Source organism: Maniola jurtina, chromosome 20 (assembly GCF_905333055.1).
Source record: "Maniola jurtina chromosome 20, ilManJurt1.1, whole genome shotgun sequence".
In the NCBI taxonomy this organism is placed as follows: Eukaryota; Metazoa; Arthropoda; class Insecta; order Lepidoptera; family Nymphalidae; genus Maniola; species Maniola jurtina.
Window position 1 is genome coordinate 3,177,411 of NC_060048.1, and position 17,160 is coordinate 3,194,570.

At 36.4% G+C, this 17,160-nt stretch overlaps 1 protein-coding gene across 4 annotated transcripts; it reads left to right on the forward strand.

Moving 5' to 3' along the window:
- The first annotated feature begins 50 nt into the window (after positions 1–50).
- On the forward strand, positions 51–16,518 carry LOC123875889 (protein wech). Of its 4 annotated transcripts, none has more exons than XM_045921958.1 (2): positions 51–420; positions 10,542–16,518. In XM_045921958.1, the coding sequence occupies exon 2, from the start codon at positions 10,571–10,573 to the stop codon at positions 12,896–12,898; it is 2,328 nt and encodes a 775-aa protein (XP_045777914.1). In that variant the 5' UTR covers positions 51–420; positions 10,542–10,570; the 3' UTR covers positions 12,899–16,518. The 4 variants fall into 4 exon arrangements, with proteins under 4 accessions (XP_045777914.1, XP_045777913.1, XP_045777916.1 ...); XM_045921957.1 differs by having other exon boundaries at positions 51–410; XM_045921960.1 differs by lacking the exon at positions 51–420 and adding an exon at positions 650–669.
- Positions 16,519–17,160: the final 642 nt, after the last annotated feature.

Here is a 17,160-nt window from a genome sequence, read left to right on the forward strand (position 1 = left end):
TTATTATCTGCGGTGTTGGTGAGATTCCATAGACAAAAGGTTTATTTTTAAATCAATTGATCGTTCATTCACCGCTGTTGTTTTCGTGGTGTTTTAAGACAAATAAATAATAAATATACGATTATTGCGAAATAATAATCAAATTAACGCGATGATCAGCAGTATTTTAAACTAGTGCAATAATAGTTGTCTTATTCAACAAGGGACTCCAAAATTGGTCACGTATAAAGAAAGCTAACTTTGTGCAATCTACCTGCATCGTCGGGCATATTTTCGTAAATAATTATTGTGACCCGTTGAATATCTTTTTATTTTATATGGACTTATACGCAGCGGATACATTGTGATGCGTAAAATGTACGCTTACTTGTGATTTCGCATTTATTCAGACAAATATTGGATTATTTTTGGTGAGTATGAGTAGGTATATAATTAGTTATTATAATTTGTGATTCACCGTGAACCGTCTCATGCACATCCATTATGTAGGGATCACGGAGACAAACAGGAAGATACTGGAATGTCTTATTATCATGGTATTTTGAGGCTGGTTGTTTATTACATTGTATGCTCATTGCTCCAAGTCATTAATTTATAAATATCCTTTTTGATGCAGGATACTTCTTTGTTCTTTTGGGTTTATTTGTTAAATACATATAAGGTTTGAGGGTATGAGAGTTTTTGTTTTAACTTGCTTACCAAAGTTCAATGTCTCTAGTGTCTACTGCAACATTGTGAATGTCTTTTTGTGAGTCACAACTCACAACTTTCTCATTCATTTAACTTGTTTAACATTATAATGAGTAAAAGAATATTCTGCTTATATTAATGAACACTGCTTTTTTCTTTAGACTGATTCAAATTATATAGTACTTACTTACAAAAGAGAAATTGAATATGGGCCAGGTCATTGTACCTTCATGCTGTCCTTTAAACAAATAAAATTATAAACCTAACAAATAAATTTAGGTTTTGTTCTGTAAATTTTCCACTTTAGTCATTACCAAATAATGTGAGTAAGTAGGTACTTATTGTTATTATGGAAGTAAATTATGGATTTTTATGTAAATTGTCACTCATATTATCATGCTTAGTTAATTGCTTGTGCTATAAACTAGGACAATTTGAAGATTCAATTAAGTACCTAAGTTATCTTAGAAGTAAAATAATTTAAACTAAGCAGTCCCTCTCAATGTCCATATTTTCTGCGATGTATATCTTGAGTGATTTCCAAGTCTCAAGTGAATAGTCATCTACGCAAATAAGCTCCAACCTTGACAGTGTCATTACTTTTCACTATCCATAACATTGTGGTAACATGCATGTAGCTTGTTTTTTTTTTTTTTTGTGATGTAACCTCACTAATTCAGAATTTCCAGATTTTCCCCTTTAATTGTGCTATAAGATATTGCAAACTGTCAAGTTTCATGATTCTGGGTTAATAGGAAGTAGCTTATAGGTTTTGATTATATTGACGGGTCTTGACAGACACAACAGACAGACAGTCTGAAAGGCAGTGTGAATGAAGTGACACACCTTTGAAAATATTATGGAAAACTCTCAGGCATGCAGGTTCCCTGACGATATTTTCCTTCACCGGTATAGCAAGTGATATCTACATGCAAAATCTCAACAGTCAGTATATTATGTCAGTTAAGTCAGACCCCATTTTATAAGAAGCTAGATGATGCCCACGACTTCGTCCGCGTAGCTAGATGTTTAAAAAATCCTGTGGGAGCCATGGATTTTAAGGGGTAAAAAAATGTTAATCAAAGATATGATCTATCTCCATTCCTAACCAAGTCTATCCAGCAATTTTTGCAGAAAGAGTAACAAACACACACACACACACACAAACAAACTTTCGCCTTCATAATATTAAGTGTGATGTGTGTGTTAGGGACAATGTAGCTAATTCTGATGCTACATTTGTGGCTAAATCTAGTGAGCTATCCTTTTCATAATTAGATTTAGACCCATCATTTTAATTTAGAGATTTTATACACCACATTGCGTATTGTGTGTAATTAGCCACAATAATTTAGTATTCCCATTGTTTTTATGGTTCACCGCATTGACTTATAAAACTAGTCTTATAAAACTAGTCGATGTAAATAATTGAGACAAAAATAGCACATCTATCCCTACAACAACGTATGGTGGGTGAATTCCATTGAGTTAATATTATATCTGTCATAGAGCAGCAAACCTCATACACCAGTCACTTTTTGTCTAATTTATTAGGATTCTGTATATCCAGATAAAAAAGGAACCCATAAAGGATCACTTCGTTGTTCGTGTCTGTCAAGAGTTAAGGAAATCGAAACCTATAGGGTACTTCCCGTTCACATAGAATCACCAAAGGGCTTTGAAGATTTTGGCCCACCTAGTAGACCGCCATTTCACTTTTTCCAGAATAGCCTCTACGCATAAAGCCTGTATTAACCAATAGCTGACATCAATACAAACAAGTATTGGATGAGACAAAATTTTCCAAAACGTCACGTTTCCGAGATATACCTAAGCTATCAATGTTGTACTGCTGAAGTCATAGTGGTGGCTTAGTGCCTACACTGGGCCACTATTTTGAGAAAAATAGAAAATGGCGAACTTGTAGATAGGCTCCATACTAAAATATTCAAACCCCTTTGGAAGATAGCAAGGTCTTTATAGCACAAGTAAAGAAAACCGTGAATTTGTGATTACATCGCAAAGAAATTAAAAAATTGTTATTTCTTGTACGATGGTACGAAACCCTTCGGGTTCTAATCCGACTCGCACTTGACCGATTTTTACAAAGTACAAACTGCAAAGTAAAGTTGTAACTCGACGCGAACTGCGCTGCGAGCACAATGCGTACCGGTAGAACCGGCTGTAAAGAAAATTAAGTGCGCGCCCGCCCGCGTAATTAATATTATATGCAAAATAACACGAAAATAACCTTACTTAGGTACCTATGGCCTAACTATAGTGCGCGACAGGTCGAGATGGCAATGGGGGTATGAGGCTGGGGGACGCCCCGTAAACACGCACGTCACCGCGCACCGGGTTAGCGCGGGGGTTGTGCGGGTGTGCGGGGCGTCCCCACCTCGATTGTCATCTAGACTTGTCGCGTACTATATTCAGTATTCACCCTACTTTTTCTCACTATCTATTATATCTTGCTACATACCGTTTTTATAAGGTTTTTGGAAATTCTAGTGGGATTTCTCAAAATCTATCAGAAGCTTGTAATATTAGCCTAATGGTTAAGACGTCTGCCTCTGGGAAGTTGCGGGTTCGATACCGAACACGCCCCTCTTAATTTACCGGAGTTATAATCAAATAGGTTTATACATTTTAGACTGAAACCCAAATTCTATGGCGAATTGATACATTTATAGTACGACTTATTATGCCCGCGACACAAATTTCAAACTCCTATTTTATCCCCTTCTGGGATAAATTTTCAAAAACCCTTTCTTAACGGAGCCCTACGTCATAATACCTATCTGCGTGCCAAATTCCAATCCGTGCGTTGATAAATAAGTCAGTCAGTAACCTTTTCCTTTTACTCGTATCTATAATTATTTAGATTTAACAAGCTTATAATAACTTTTTTAAATACATAAAATTAATGTAATTTTTTTAAATACTTGTAATTTATATTCGAACAGTAGGTAGGCTACTCAAAATAAAATCAGCAGAAGCAGCATCACGCAGGACATAGTAAAAAAGTTTTTCAAACCTCCCCCATTACGCACCCCCATTGTCTCCGCTACGACAATAATTTCGCCAGAGGAAAAAAGCCAGTCCATTCATTATTGTAACAAAGTGTACAGGAACTTTTCACCATAATTTTACTTCCCATAAAAAGTCTGTTTAAAATAATTTCTCAGTGTTTAGTACGCATTTCCGTCACTTCGACATTGTTGTGCACGTTCTGCATTCTGTTATTGTAGGATTGCCATGTGCTAAGTTTTAAAAATAGGACTGAGTTGTGACACTCCCTATTATATTATATCTATTTGTACCAGAAAAATGTAAAAATAAAGAGAAAAGAAGGAAAAAGTGGTCAGGGAAGCACTTATCTCTATAAGACATCTGTACCAGTGACCCTCGGCAGTGCGAGAGGTTGTAAAGGGAGTAGAATAGGTACAGCAAAGATAGAAAGTATTCATGAAAGTTAATTCAGCTATTGATTGTCTTTTAGCTTGCTCATACTTGCTACAAAGAGTTATCGATTTTGACATCATCGGGTACTCTCTCCGCTGATGTGCAAATTGCCAGACTTTACACGCCTTCGAGAACATTATGGAGATGTCTCAGGCATGCAGGTTTCAACGTTGACCCAGCATACTCAGTCTCAGACATTATTCACTCCACTACCGCATACAAATACATTGGTGCGGTGTACTACATGCGTTTAACTCCTGTAATTACGAGTACTTAATATACGATTTGAAAGGCTGGAAGACGGGCCCTTTACTATGTTGACAACTACAGAGTATCGATCGCGATCACCTCTGATTGGCTGATACTTCCTCACTATTGGCTAAAATGCGCTGTTGCAGCAAGAATACCGTAAATCCAGCCAATCCCAACAATTGGAATGCAATTTGCGATTGTAGCAAGCATTGATGCAGTTTTTCCGCAATGGACGACTGGCACTTGGCAGATCCCAGAATAGGCTACACATTGTCCACATTTGTGTGGTGGACTGGTGGTGTATCGTAATTTCTATCAATTATTTAGATATACTGTATGTAAATTAAATCTCAACCACAAAGGCCCGACACGTCGTGCGTCATGAGTAGTGACTCATACTTACAAGTTATGTCGCAAAATATGTGATGCGTAAATTGAAGTGTATCACTGTAGATTTCTAAGGCTGCCTTTCTACCAGAGATAATTGCTAGGTCGCTTAGCTACGGATTTGTGTCAAACCCACCAATAGGATCACTTAATTTTCATAGCTTAGGTTAGCTTAGGTCTGATGAAAAGGACTTAAATGAAGCTAAGTTTAAGTTCCGTACCTCAAAAGGAAAAACGGAAACCTTATAAGATCACATTGTTGTTTGTCTGTTGTCCGTCTGTCTGTCCGTCCGTCCGTCCGTCCTTCCGTCAAAAAAACGGATGTCATATCCAAAAAAGTGCGGGTCTCCAAAATTTTTTTTTGCTTTTGTATCGAGTGGGGTATCAAATGAAAAAGGAAAAAATTCTGAGTTCATAAATATAAATATACCTAGTACAATGTTGAAATGCACCGAGCGACAAAAACAATTTTACTATAGAATAGGCACCTTCTAGGTAAACGCGTCCCATCTTAGACCACATCATCACTTTCCATCAGGTGTGATTGTGGTCAAGCGCTTACCTATAGTGAATAAAAACAATAAAAAAATCGCTATCTATCTGCAGTTCGCGGGTAGTAGTCGGAGTGCTGTTTAACCTTATCTTGTTGGTAGAAAGAGATCCGTAGCTTAGCTTTGACTCGCTCACGGTTCAGCTACATCGCACATCTCTAGTGGAAATGCAGCCTAAACTTGGTGAAAGTAATTTTTTAATAGGTATGCCATTAAACCACGAACATATTTAAATTCAAATAGGTACCCATTAATTACAATATTTAAGACACATAAGTATGTAAGTATTTGAAAACTTATTCGATGAGTTTTTTTAAAGCTTGAAATATTGTATAAAACCCCTGTAGAAATAAAATTAAAGATACTAAAAAAAGTTTAAAGCTGTAAATGAATAAGTGGCAGAATACTAGTGCATTTTAACATCGTACCAAAAAGATAATTTCCTAAAATCCACTAAAACTGACCAAACACTCATCTAACTTAATTAACCAAAGAAAAGAGTTTATCGGGTCTAAAAATCTAGGAATTACCTAGGTCCTCATAAAATTAGGTCATGAAATCTTGTCCCAGGAAAATAGTAGGGTTGTAAACCCTATATTATGGTGACCGCCCGCTACAAAACGGTTCATAAACAATGCTTTGGAAATAGTTACAAATGTCGATCTTTTACGTGCCTAGGCAAGTTGGTGACTTGTAAGGTAGGTAGGTAAAATATGTTCAACTATTTACTTACCTGGCGTACCTTTACAGTAAAGATAAGCAATTACTCCCAAGTTACTTCTAAACTCTTGAACACAATGTTGATCCATAGTTATTACACGTAATTTTTCCTATTTTTAGGGTTCCGTACCTCAAAAGGAAAGAGAAAACTTTGTTGTATGTCTGTCTGTTTGCCTGTCGTGTCTGTCAAGAAACCTATAGGGCACTTTCCGTTGACCTATAAGCATGAAATTTGGCAGATAGGTAGGATTTAATTTTTGTGATGTAAGCACAAATTCACGGTTTTCAGATTTTTCTTTTTACTTGTACTAAGTATAAGATCTACCTACCTGCCTTTCATGATTCTAGGTCAACGGGAAGTACCCTATAGGTTTTCTTGACAGACACGACGGACGGACAGCCAGATAGACAGACAACAAAGTGATCCTATAAGGATTCCGTTTTTCCTTTTGAGGTACGGGACCCTAAATAGTACCTAGTGTCTCTCGTACGATAGTGCGGAACCCTTCGTGTGCGAATCCAACTCGCACTTGGCCGGTTTATATATTGATCAGTTTCAATAACTCCGAGTCACTGTTCCGTTAAAAAAATCCGAGGCTGAGGATTATTTCGGCGAATTCGTACAATGCGTGCTACCCGAGGTTACCTGCTTGGGTAATGCATCAGTGCAACTATATTATGTACCTACCTATACAAAGAGTCAGTAAAACAGGTTTATCAAAGTATCTTAAACATCAGGTAGGTCTGTAACATTCTTAGGGTTCCGTGCCCGAAGGGTCCCAACGGAACCCTATTACTAAGCCTCCGCTGTCCGTCCGTCCGTCCTTCTGTCTTTCTGTCTGTCTGTCAGTGAACCGTAATAGGTATCGAGTTGAAATCACAGAATATGTAGGTATATTTTGTATTACCGCTATTAACAAATATCTAATGAAAATTTCAAAATGACCGCCATGAAAATTAAAAAAAAGTGTTATTTTTTGTACGATGATAGGGATTTGCACTTCGTGTGCAAGTCCGACTCGCACTTGACCGATTTTTCCGTTCATTTCGCTTTATCGTAATAGGTAAGTTTTAAAGCCAAGAACACGAGAAAGACCGAAAAAGAAAGTTGTTTGCCGACTTACCACGTTTCACCGCGATTGAAGTGGTCAATTCCAACGTTTATAAAGAGTTTATGGTAAGTAAAAAGATTTTTTTTTTTTTGAAACAATAAAGGTTGCTTATTTATTATCTCGGAAAATAAAAGAGGTAAGATGTTTTTATTTAATAGGTAGGTACCTAATAGACTACGAGGTACTTCCCTTAAAAATCATTTTATTCTAAAGGGATAAATTAACTACAATTTGCATCCCCGAGAAGCTTCCATTGCCGCCTATTGATTCCTAAAAACAAAGTATGTACATTGTACATAGTTTGATAGGTACCTACCTACTAGGTTTAAATGTTTTGATCGGTTAAGTACGAGTCAGACTCGCACACGAAGAGTTCCGCACCATTTTACAAAAAATTTCAAATCAGTATATTAAAAATTTGCAAGGAAATAACGGGCAGCGCCACCTTTATGTGATTTATGTGTGTAAACTAATTATTTTGTTGAAAACGCAAATCTTTGATTTTTTTGTGATGAAACTACAAATTCAGGTATTTCCTCAACTTCAAACTTTTCCTTTATAAGACTGCTGCTTTCTAGCTGTCAAACATTATTCTAGGTCAACGGGAAGTAGCCTATAGGTTTTGATTCCCCCAAATTGACAGACATACATACTTTGTCGTATTAGTTTACAAGTTGCGAAAAACCAAATTAAATTTGAATTTCGCGGGCAGAGCCGTCTAGTGCGCCTTAAACTAGCACACTTTCCGAGTTATATGGGTGATAATGATTTGATTACGCCCAGGTTCACAGAGAATATTTGATAAGGCTTAGTGTTTTAGATATACAAAGCAATAACATTATAGAGGGGATTCGTATCAGTGGTTCGCCCTTTGGGATAGAAGGGCAGAGGGAAAGCATCGATTTTCGGCACCCTTCACAATCGGCACGGAGCGGGGGCGCGGCAACATGGCCGGAGGGTTCCGGACCTGCCTCACGCGCGCTCGCCGCCCAAGGTCACGGATGCCATGTGCTCGCCACCGCACCGCATCTCTACGCCCGAAAACAGCATCTCGATTAAGAAGTCTGTCCTCTCTTTCACACACCTACGCACAGTTGCTACTCGATACACAGCTCAATGTGATTAGGGTTGACAATCGACATACCCATTATGTACTTTGTTGAGACGTTGGCGATTGTATTTACATTAGCTTGCAATTTATTACAACTTGATGATTATGAGACATTTTATGATTCATAATACTATAATTGTATGTATGATTTATTTCATTGGTTTTTCAAGGTATTGTACTTCAATCTAAGTATATATTTTGTAATATCAAGTAAAATTGATATACATACAATTATCGTAATAAGCTTCTAAAATCTAAGGTCTAGCTACATGACAGGCAGTTAAAGCTACTTTCCGGTATCCGGTTTTGAACGTCATTAAAACCATAAGAGGTTGCACACTTGTCAGGGTTTATTAACTTAGGACCCCTTTTACCTTTATAATATCATGAAGTTATGAACGGTAAACTGTGAACCCACGTTGGTTTTTTTGCTGTTCAAAATTTTACCGTAATATAACTTTAATCGCCTGTCATGCTACTGGGCCTAAATAAATATTTCTAAATAAAATATGTTACTTGTTTAAAATAAGTACGATGTAGGTAATAGGTATTAACATATAACTTGAGTTATAGAAAAGAACGTACAGCCCTTAGCGAACCTCTGGTTTAACCGCCCATCATTCAACTGGACTTACTTAAATAAATATTTTAAATTAAAAAAATGTTAGGTATATAGGTACTTGTTCAAAATAAGTAATCAATACCTAGATCCAATATTTTTAAATTAAGTTGCAGAAAAGAACGCACGTACAGCCCTAATCATAGCAAACCTCTTTTATCTAAATTATGGAAAATTTTGGAATGTGCCGTATTGGACAGCTTTCACGCACGCATTATTGTCCAATCGTTCTATCTCGCTCCTACTTCCTTACCTAACAACATGAGGGTTGGTGGTGGTAGGGAGCGCACTAAAGTTTTTGGGATAGATTTTTTTCGCAAAATGCATCAATTGAAGCATCCCCATAGTAGCAGTCCAACATTAGACCAGATTGGTGCACGTATACGTGCCGAGTTATGTTTAGAAATGTTTATTTCAGTTTTGTAGAATTGTAACTTTTTTTTTGTGTTCCCATCCGGTCAGTGATAAACTCGTAGACACAAGTTATTCTGGTGTTATGTTGTTTTAGCTGTAAGTTTATTGAAACCGGTTTGTTTTTTGTTTTGCTATTTTCCAGTTAATTAATAATCCAGCGAAGTGTCATTGGCTACGTTTCACTCTGGTCTCTGTGGTAATTAATTACACTTTTTTTTATTTCGGTTGATTTAGTCACTTGGGAATACTAAACATTTTAACTACATATTACTCTTAGTGTATTGCAATGTTTATTTTCTGAAATGAATGTACAGGTTTTATAAACGCTGGACACAAAATAGAGATGCTAACTTTTCTACTGTGCAACGGATAACATCGAAGTTGCATAAAATTCATTAAAAAAAAATTGAGGCGATTTATCAAATCAATTTTATATAATAAACTAGCTGAAACCCGCGACTTCGTTCGCGTGGATGTAGGTTTTTTAAATTTCCCATGGGAACTCTTTGATTTTCCGTGATAAAAAGTAGCCTATGTGCTAATCCAGGGTATAATCTATCTCCATTCTAAATTTCAGCCCAATCCGTCCAGTAGTTTTTGCGTGAAGGAGTAACAAACATACACACACACACACACACACACACACACACACACACACACACACACACACACACACACACACACACACACACACACATACAAACTTTCTCCTTTATAATATTAGTGTGACTAGATTTACTAAGTTCAATTTGATTTGATAAAGCTTGCTATCAATGAGCAACTATCTAATCTTATATTTTATCTTAAAATTGTCCCACGATTGAGCAGTGAGCTATCTCCGCTGTTTAAAAAAAACTCGTATGCAAATTCAAACAGAAAAAAATATTCTTTAACGTTCGAGATGAACGTTAAAGAATAAATTTTTCTTTAAACTTTTCCTTTTAATTACTAATTTATCTAAAGAATATTTATTATGTAGAATATATTATAATTATGTAGAAAGAAAAATCCTGACTCACTGACTGACTTGGATCTACAAAGCTGTTTAGCAAAGAAATTCCGTTGTCAATGTAGATTAGGAATTAGGCTGGACTTTTATTTTCCCACGGAAGCAAGCAGTCGCTAGTGTAAAATATTATATTTTATGCAATTAGGTTTTTTAGGAATAAATATATTATGTATGTATATGAAAAATGAATAGATATCTGTCGTTGTTTCAGATCTAATGTGACTTGATGTGAGCGAAACGATGACGTCGTTCGCAAATATGACGCAGTCGCTGGCGGCGAGCCTGCCCGCCACCACATCGGCCACGGGCTCCAGCCACAGCTCCAACGGGCCGGAGGACTCCGTCTCGATGTCGCACATCCTCTGCGATCTCCTCGAGAACATGAACAAACCATCGACTCAGACGACTGGCGCTTCCACCTCATCCACAACACCGTACGACATCTGGGCCATACCCTCTGGTAGCTCGTTACAAAACGCCACCTTGCCTAGCATCCGTGAGTACACAGTTTCTAATAATAACAATCAAAGCCATTCTAAGGAAGACAACTCGAGCGGATCCCCAGGCACTTCCTCCTCTGTTTCGATCACCTGTTACCGCTGTGAAGAACGCACCCCGACTACGCGTTGTCTGGAATGTAATGATCTTTTTTGTCATGAATGTTGTCATAAAGTCACTTCTGATTGCCAACTGAGAGAGCACACGTTGTTGCCTATCCATCAAATCTCACCCATAGGTGCTAGACCTAACTCCGTCACCAACGACAAGGAAGTCATGTACTGTGAGCTGCACGGCGACCCCGTCAGATTCTACTGCGAAGCGTGTATAATATTTATCTGCCAAGAGTGTACGCTGTGGGTTCATAAAGATCACTGTTTTTCGCCAATCAAGGGTGCATTAGATATGTGTAGAATTGGCGTTTTTAGAGCGATAGAAGACACCAAAACCGGCACGAAAGCTATTAAAACGGCAATAGATCGTGCCGTAGCTATGTCAAAGGCTTACGAAAAGGAAACCGCAGAAGCGAATATGAAAATACGGAAAGCTATGCGATGTTTTGCGCAAGCTATCGAGGATCGTGAAAAGTATCTGTTAGATAAAGTAGAAAAAATGCGCCAAGCTAAGATGAATGAACTAACAGACCATATGAATACTCTTCGTGGCATTCTGGCCGGATTGGCGCATACTAATGAGACACTAGTGCGCAGTATGGACTCCGAGGGCATCGATCTATTTATGGCCAAGGAAAAGGGAAGAGCCCAAGTCGACTATTTTTCTTGCATGTTTAAGAATATGTATATGACTGAAGAGCGTATTATGTTTATACCTCCAAACTATGATTTAGTTGACCAGATTAAGAGGCAATGTGATGTGCAATCTGCTCCTGCAAATGCAATGCACACATTGAGTTCGTCTTCATCTCTACAATCGAGACAGTCTTTACTGCACTCCTTACAGTCGGCACAAACGTTTCCGCCGTTATCTTATCAAATGTCTGCTTCTAGTAGCTTACGATCATTACCAGACTATACGAACCACACACGATCTACGAACTATTATGATCACAGTATCTCGTCTAGCATATCTATGGACTCGAACCCTGCACGTGGTATTGGTCAAGCGATACCAGGATATTGGATGTCGGTTTCGGTGAAGCCTACTAGAAGTCCGGTATCTGGTGTGCCAATGTTTTCATTTGGGAGAGAAGGTCAGGATGAAGGACAGGTTTCTAGACCGTGGGGGTTGTGTGTAGATAGAGAAGGAAACATAATTGTAGCGGACAGAAGAAATAATCGGATACAGATATTTAACGGTCGTGGGGAATTTAGAACCATGTTTGGTTCTAAAGGAACAGGACCAGGAGAGTTCGATCTCCCTGCAGGCATAACGACCGACACATATGGACGCATAATTGTTATCGACAAGGACAATCACAGGGTTCAAATATTTACCTCTTCGGGCAATTTTATCTTAAAGTTTGGTTCCTTCGGTAAGGAATGTGGTCAGTTCCAATATCCGTGGGATGTAGCTGTTAATACTTTAGGCAATATCGTGGTGACTGACACTCGTAATCATCGCATCCAGTTATTCACTAGTGACGGCACTTACATCACAAAGTTTGTTTTCGAAGGAGCTAATCCCGCTAAAATGCTTAAAGGACCGACGACCCCTAGAGGTATATGTTTTACGACTTCAGGAAATATAATTGTATCAGATTTTGAAAATCATCGCTTGCTAATGGTCGATCCAACGCTTTCGAAAGTTTTGCATTGTGTAGGTCGTGAAGGGTCAGGAATCGGCGAACTGAATCGACCATCGGGAATCGTGACTGATGATGACGGGAGAATTATTGTGGCAGATTCTAAAAACCACCGCGTACTAGTATTCACATCGGAGTTGCGTATTTTATGGGCTGTAGATTTGAAGAGTCCCGGTCTTGATGATAAAGATCGACCGAGCGACGTAGCTTTAACTCCCGAAGGGTTCCTCGTAGTATTGTTTGAAACTTTACCTGACACCGCCCGCGACATCACTTCTCACGGTAAACAATATATTAAAGTATATTGATCAGAAATAATAAGTTAAGTGTATTGACAAATGTAAAACGCCAAGTGAAACTAACGACGTGGGCCGAAGGTCCATCAAATTTTATGTTTGTTTTGTTTAATTTGTGATTACTTTCATAATGTGCCAATTTTATTATTAATGTTTGAAATCTGAATCGAGCATAGCTTGTACGGAGGATTTTTATTTGTCGTTGACATTATGTTACGTGCGAATGAAATCCTCCTTAAATTAAAAACTTTTGTTACCATATTATTTTGATTTCAGTTTCATGTGGAACTAGTCTTTAAAGACCAAACTTTGTTTGCAGTGTTGATTTACACAGTAATTTTGCGCCACTGACCATAGCTGAATCATCTATATAGAAACTCAAATCAAACATTTACAGTAATCCGCGACCGTTGAAACTTTGAGTTTAGTTTTATGCATTGCATAAACAAAAGAACGAAGCGTCAAAATTTTATTAGAGATAAAAGATCACAATGTTGTGATTTAAAAGATGTTTTTATGTGAGATAATTTTAAAACTAACTTTGAAAGTATTTTTCAAATGTTACTTTTGCGTTTTTTTTAACTTGGTTAAATAAAATTAATTGAATAATGCACACGTTGATACGTATTCTTATATTAAGTTATTTTGCGTACTAATTTAGATATTTTATATACCTACTTTAAAATTGCAATGATGGCTCTACGCCATGATTCTATATGAAATAATTAATTAGTTTATAGATTAACTTCATTTAGATTTATTTTGATTAAGACTTGAGGCGCGGGAAGGGGTTAGTTAACTGAGATAAGAAATTAATGCAATAAAACTTGGAGACTGACTTTAGAAGACTGTCTTAAAGACGTAGTTCCGTTGCGGGCGGGCAGGTATCGCGAATCCGATGCGTTATGTTAAATGCAATTTTTACTACCAAAATATAGGTATTTATTACATTATATTTTGACGGTTATTTTATTGGCGATGAAGTTTTTTTTTTTCATATTAAATTAATCAAACGTTAGCTATTTTTTTTTAAATTAATTGGAATGCAATTAAATTACCGTTTTATTTCTACAAGGTTACGTATTTATTTTGGTATTCCTTGACGTAGTGCTATAGACGTTAAAAAATAAATAATAATTAATCACTAGCTAATTGTAAGATCCTATACTTACCTTAATAACTTCTACTTATGTAAATAAGTCACGTGACTCGTTGATTTAAATTAGCTAATTCATAGATATTCTTCTACATATTAATTTTTCAATTAGAGATAACGGTTCGTTGTATACAAGTCTAAATTTGTGTTAGTCCAAATATTTTAGCAAAATTGTTTCTCCAAAATTGTATGAATTATCGCATAGTCTATTTTTTAAATGTATCGATGGGTGAGTCGACCGTATTAGATCTAATACACTGTGTTCAGTCAATATGTGTTCACTATTTTAATATAAGTTTAGTATAAATACGTTCGAATCGGGCGGTTCGGATAACGTCTTATTCGTACAGTATAGTGTAACTGCGTGTGGTAGTTTTTACTCAGGTTGAGGTCTTGCTTCCGACGTAGGCTATAATTCCGTGCTAGCAAAATTGTAGATCGCATTTACAAGCTGCCATTGGAACATTTTAACGTAAGCGTCGATTAACTATATTGTAAGCAATTGACCCCAACAGATTTCCTTGTGGGATACCTCACAAGAAACCTCTAATATCTATAATAATTATTATAGATTAGTCCAAAGCTACCTACGGCACCAGTATCAAGTTTAGACGAGCATTTATCCATATTCTAACGAAACTTATAAGTACCAAAGCTATATTAACTTGTATATCGACTATAAGCTCACGCTCTCAACAGATATAATCTTTGATCAAACCTAACCGCTTTGTACGTATAAATAATCTATATCTACTATTAAATTAGTCAACTTATCAATATATTACATCGATGAACTAGAATTGTAGCCTTTGAAGATTTACGCTAAAGCAATGTTCCCAATAATATTGAGCATATTTGTAATGGAAAATTTACTAGTTAAAAGTATGGTTAGAATAATGGTTTACATTTATGTACTTAGGTTTAGGATAGTGTAAGAATTCTTGAAGTTTTTTTTTATATTTAGTAGGCTGCGCTGACTGCTAATTGGCTGGTATAGAACTTTTTGGACATGACAGGCGACGACGTTTCCATGTTAGATTAAATTATGGGAGCCTGGATAAGCCAATTAACATCACAAAATTTACTATACTACAGTCGCTTATCAGTTCGATTTTGGTCTAATTTAATGCTCCACTGGTGGCCCATACCAGTATTTACTGACATTTGGTGCATTTGGGCACGACATGGCAATCAGACAATTGTACTTATTCGGATACTCTAATCTCTAAACTAAATTGACAGGTCCAAAAATGTGCTAGCCATTTTTCACAATATTTCCTGCTGAAAAGAATAGCACTCTTTGTAACCCTTTTTAGTAAGTTAAGAGATTTGTGTACAACCAAAACGGCAGCAATATGTGATTCAAGAGATTCCCTATCATTGACTTGTCTAGGATTTTCTGAGACAAATATACATAACTTTGACAAATTGTAAGAAACCTGATGATTCTCGATAATGCAGTACATATATGTCAGTGAAATACTAGATACTTTGATCTATTAATAGATTTTGAAATATTTTTCTAGATTACTTGATCTATTTTAATTTTTTTAATCTAAAAAAATATTTAAAAATATATTTGAATGCGGTGGTACTCACATATTGACATTAGATGATGGTACTCAAACGAAAAAGATGAATACTTTCACGTAGTAATTTACAACAAACTGACTAGGTGGCGCTACAGGTATTTCAATCACTATGAAGCCTGAATGGCGGTAACGAAGTTTTTACTTTCATCTTATGTGTGTGATACAAGATCAAAGTATCTAATAGTGATGCCAGGTGTCAGATTTGACTATTAATAGTTTTTTATACCTACCACTTAAGAGCCTTTGCACATGATGACTTTTTCCAAAGCTGATAATTAATTATGTGTGCGAAACTTTAGTTCCGTCTGTGGACCTTCAATTGCGCGTGAAAAAGTCTTAGTGGGCAAAGGCTAATTACTGGCTTACCACAAAAACTTTAAGTCGCGGTTTAAAATGATAAACCAGTTAGCCCATACAAAACGCAGGTATTTAACGTTAGTTTAAACCTGGTTTAAATTTTTGTGGTGAGGCCCTAAATTAATTATTATTGTTCTTTAGTATTAACAATTAGTCACTTCAAACAAAAATTTTCGTTCGTGGTTAATTAAATTTTTAGATATAAATAAAATGAACTGATTTATGTGACTGAAATATAGTCTGAGTTAACGTAACACTATCAGTTAAGGTCGGAAAATTGTTGTTTGAAGTCTTGCGTGAAAATGGCTGAATGTCGTGCGATTATTTGCTTGGCACTGTTTCTATAGAATAAGATAATCTAAACAAAAGGTGAATCGTTTAACTTCATATTATACTTTTAATTAACAAGGCGTTTAACCTTTAGGTGATTATTCTGGTTGATGGTTATTTTGTAATTATATTTTCTTTCTCAATCAAAATTTGCAGGTCAATCTGTTTTAACGGAGGTTCTCAATTCGATGTGTTTTTAAAAGTATTTCTTTTTCATATTATTATAAAATAATTAAGCATTGATTACAATTTTTAACTACAAATATATTATGAAACGTTTGGGCTTGATTGAAATATTTAGCTAAATCAAAATATATCAAAATTTAGAACTTGCAAACGTACTTGATAAAATTATACTATATGCAGTAAGATAGTGCTGACTGTATGTTTCACGAAATATAAATTAAAGAATAGATATTACGACGAATGTATTGAAGGATTTAAACTTGTTCGATATATGGAATGAAAGTCTGTGTGCGGTGAATGGCAGACAGACGCGATAGAAAATTTTGTAACTATAGATTGCGACAGGTCGAGATGGCAATCGGGTATGAGAAGGCGGGACGTCCCGCACGTCACCCGCGCTATCTCGCACTGGGTTAGCGCGGAGGGTGTGCCGGGTGTCCCCACCCCGATTGCGATTTTGACCTGTCGCGTACTATAGTAAGTGTGTGCAGTTTTTTGCGTCTTGACTATCAATTAACTAATTCCGCGAAACGAAAAGGATATTTTTAATTTTTTTTTATTGTCATTTCATATTATTAATAGATAAAAATAGACCTGACTTACTTTTCGTTCAGTGCCATTATCAAAGTATTATAAATATTATTATTTTAAAA

Excerpts from the sequence above, each read along its gene's own strand:
- LOC123875889 (XM_045921958.1), top strand. The coding sequence starts at position 10,571 with ATGACGTCGTTCGCAAATATGACGCAGTCGCTGGCGGCGAGCCTGCCC.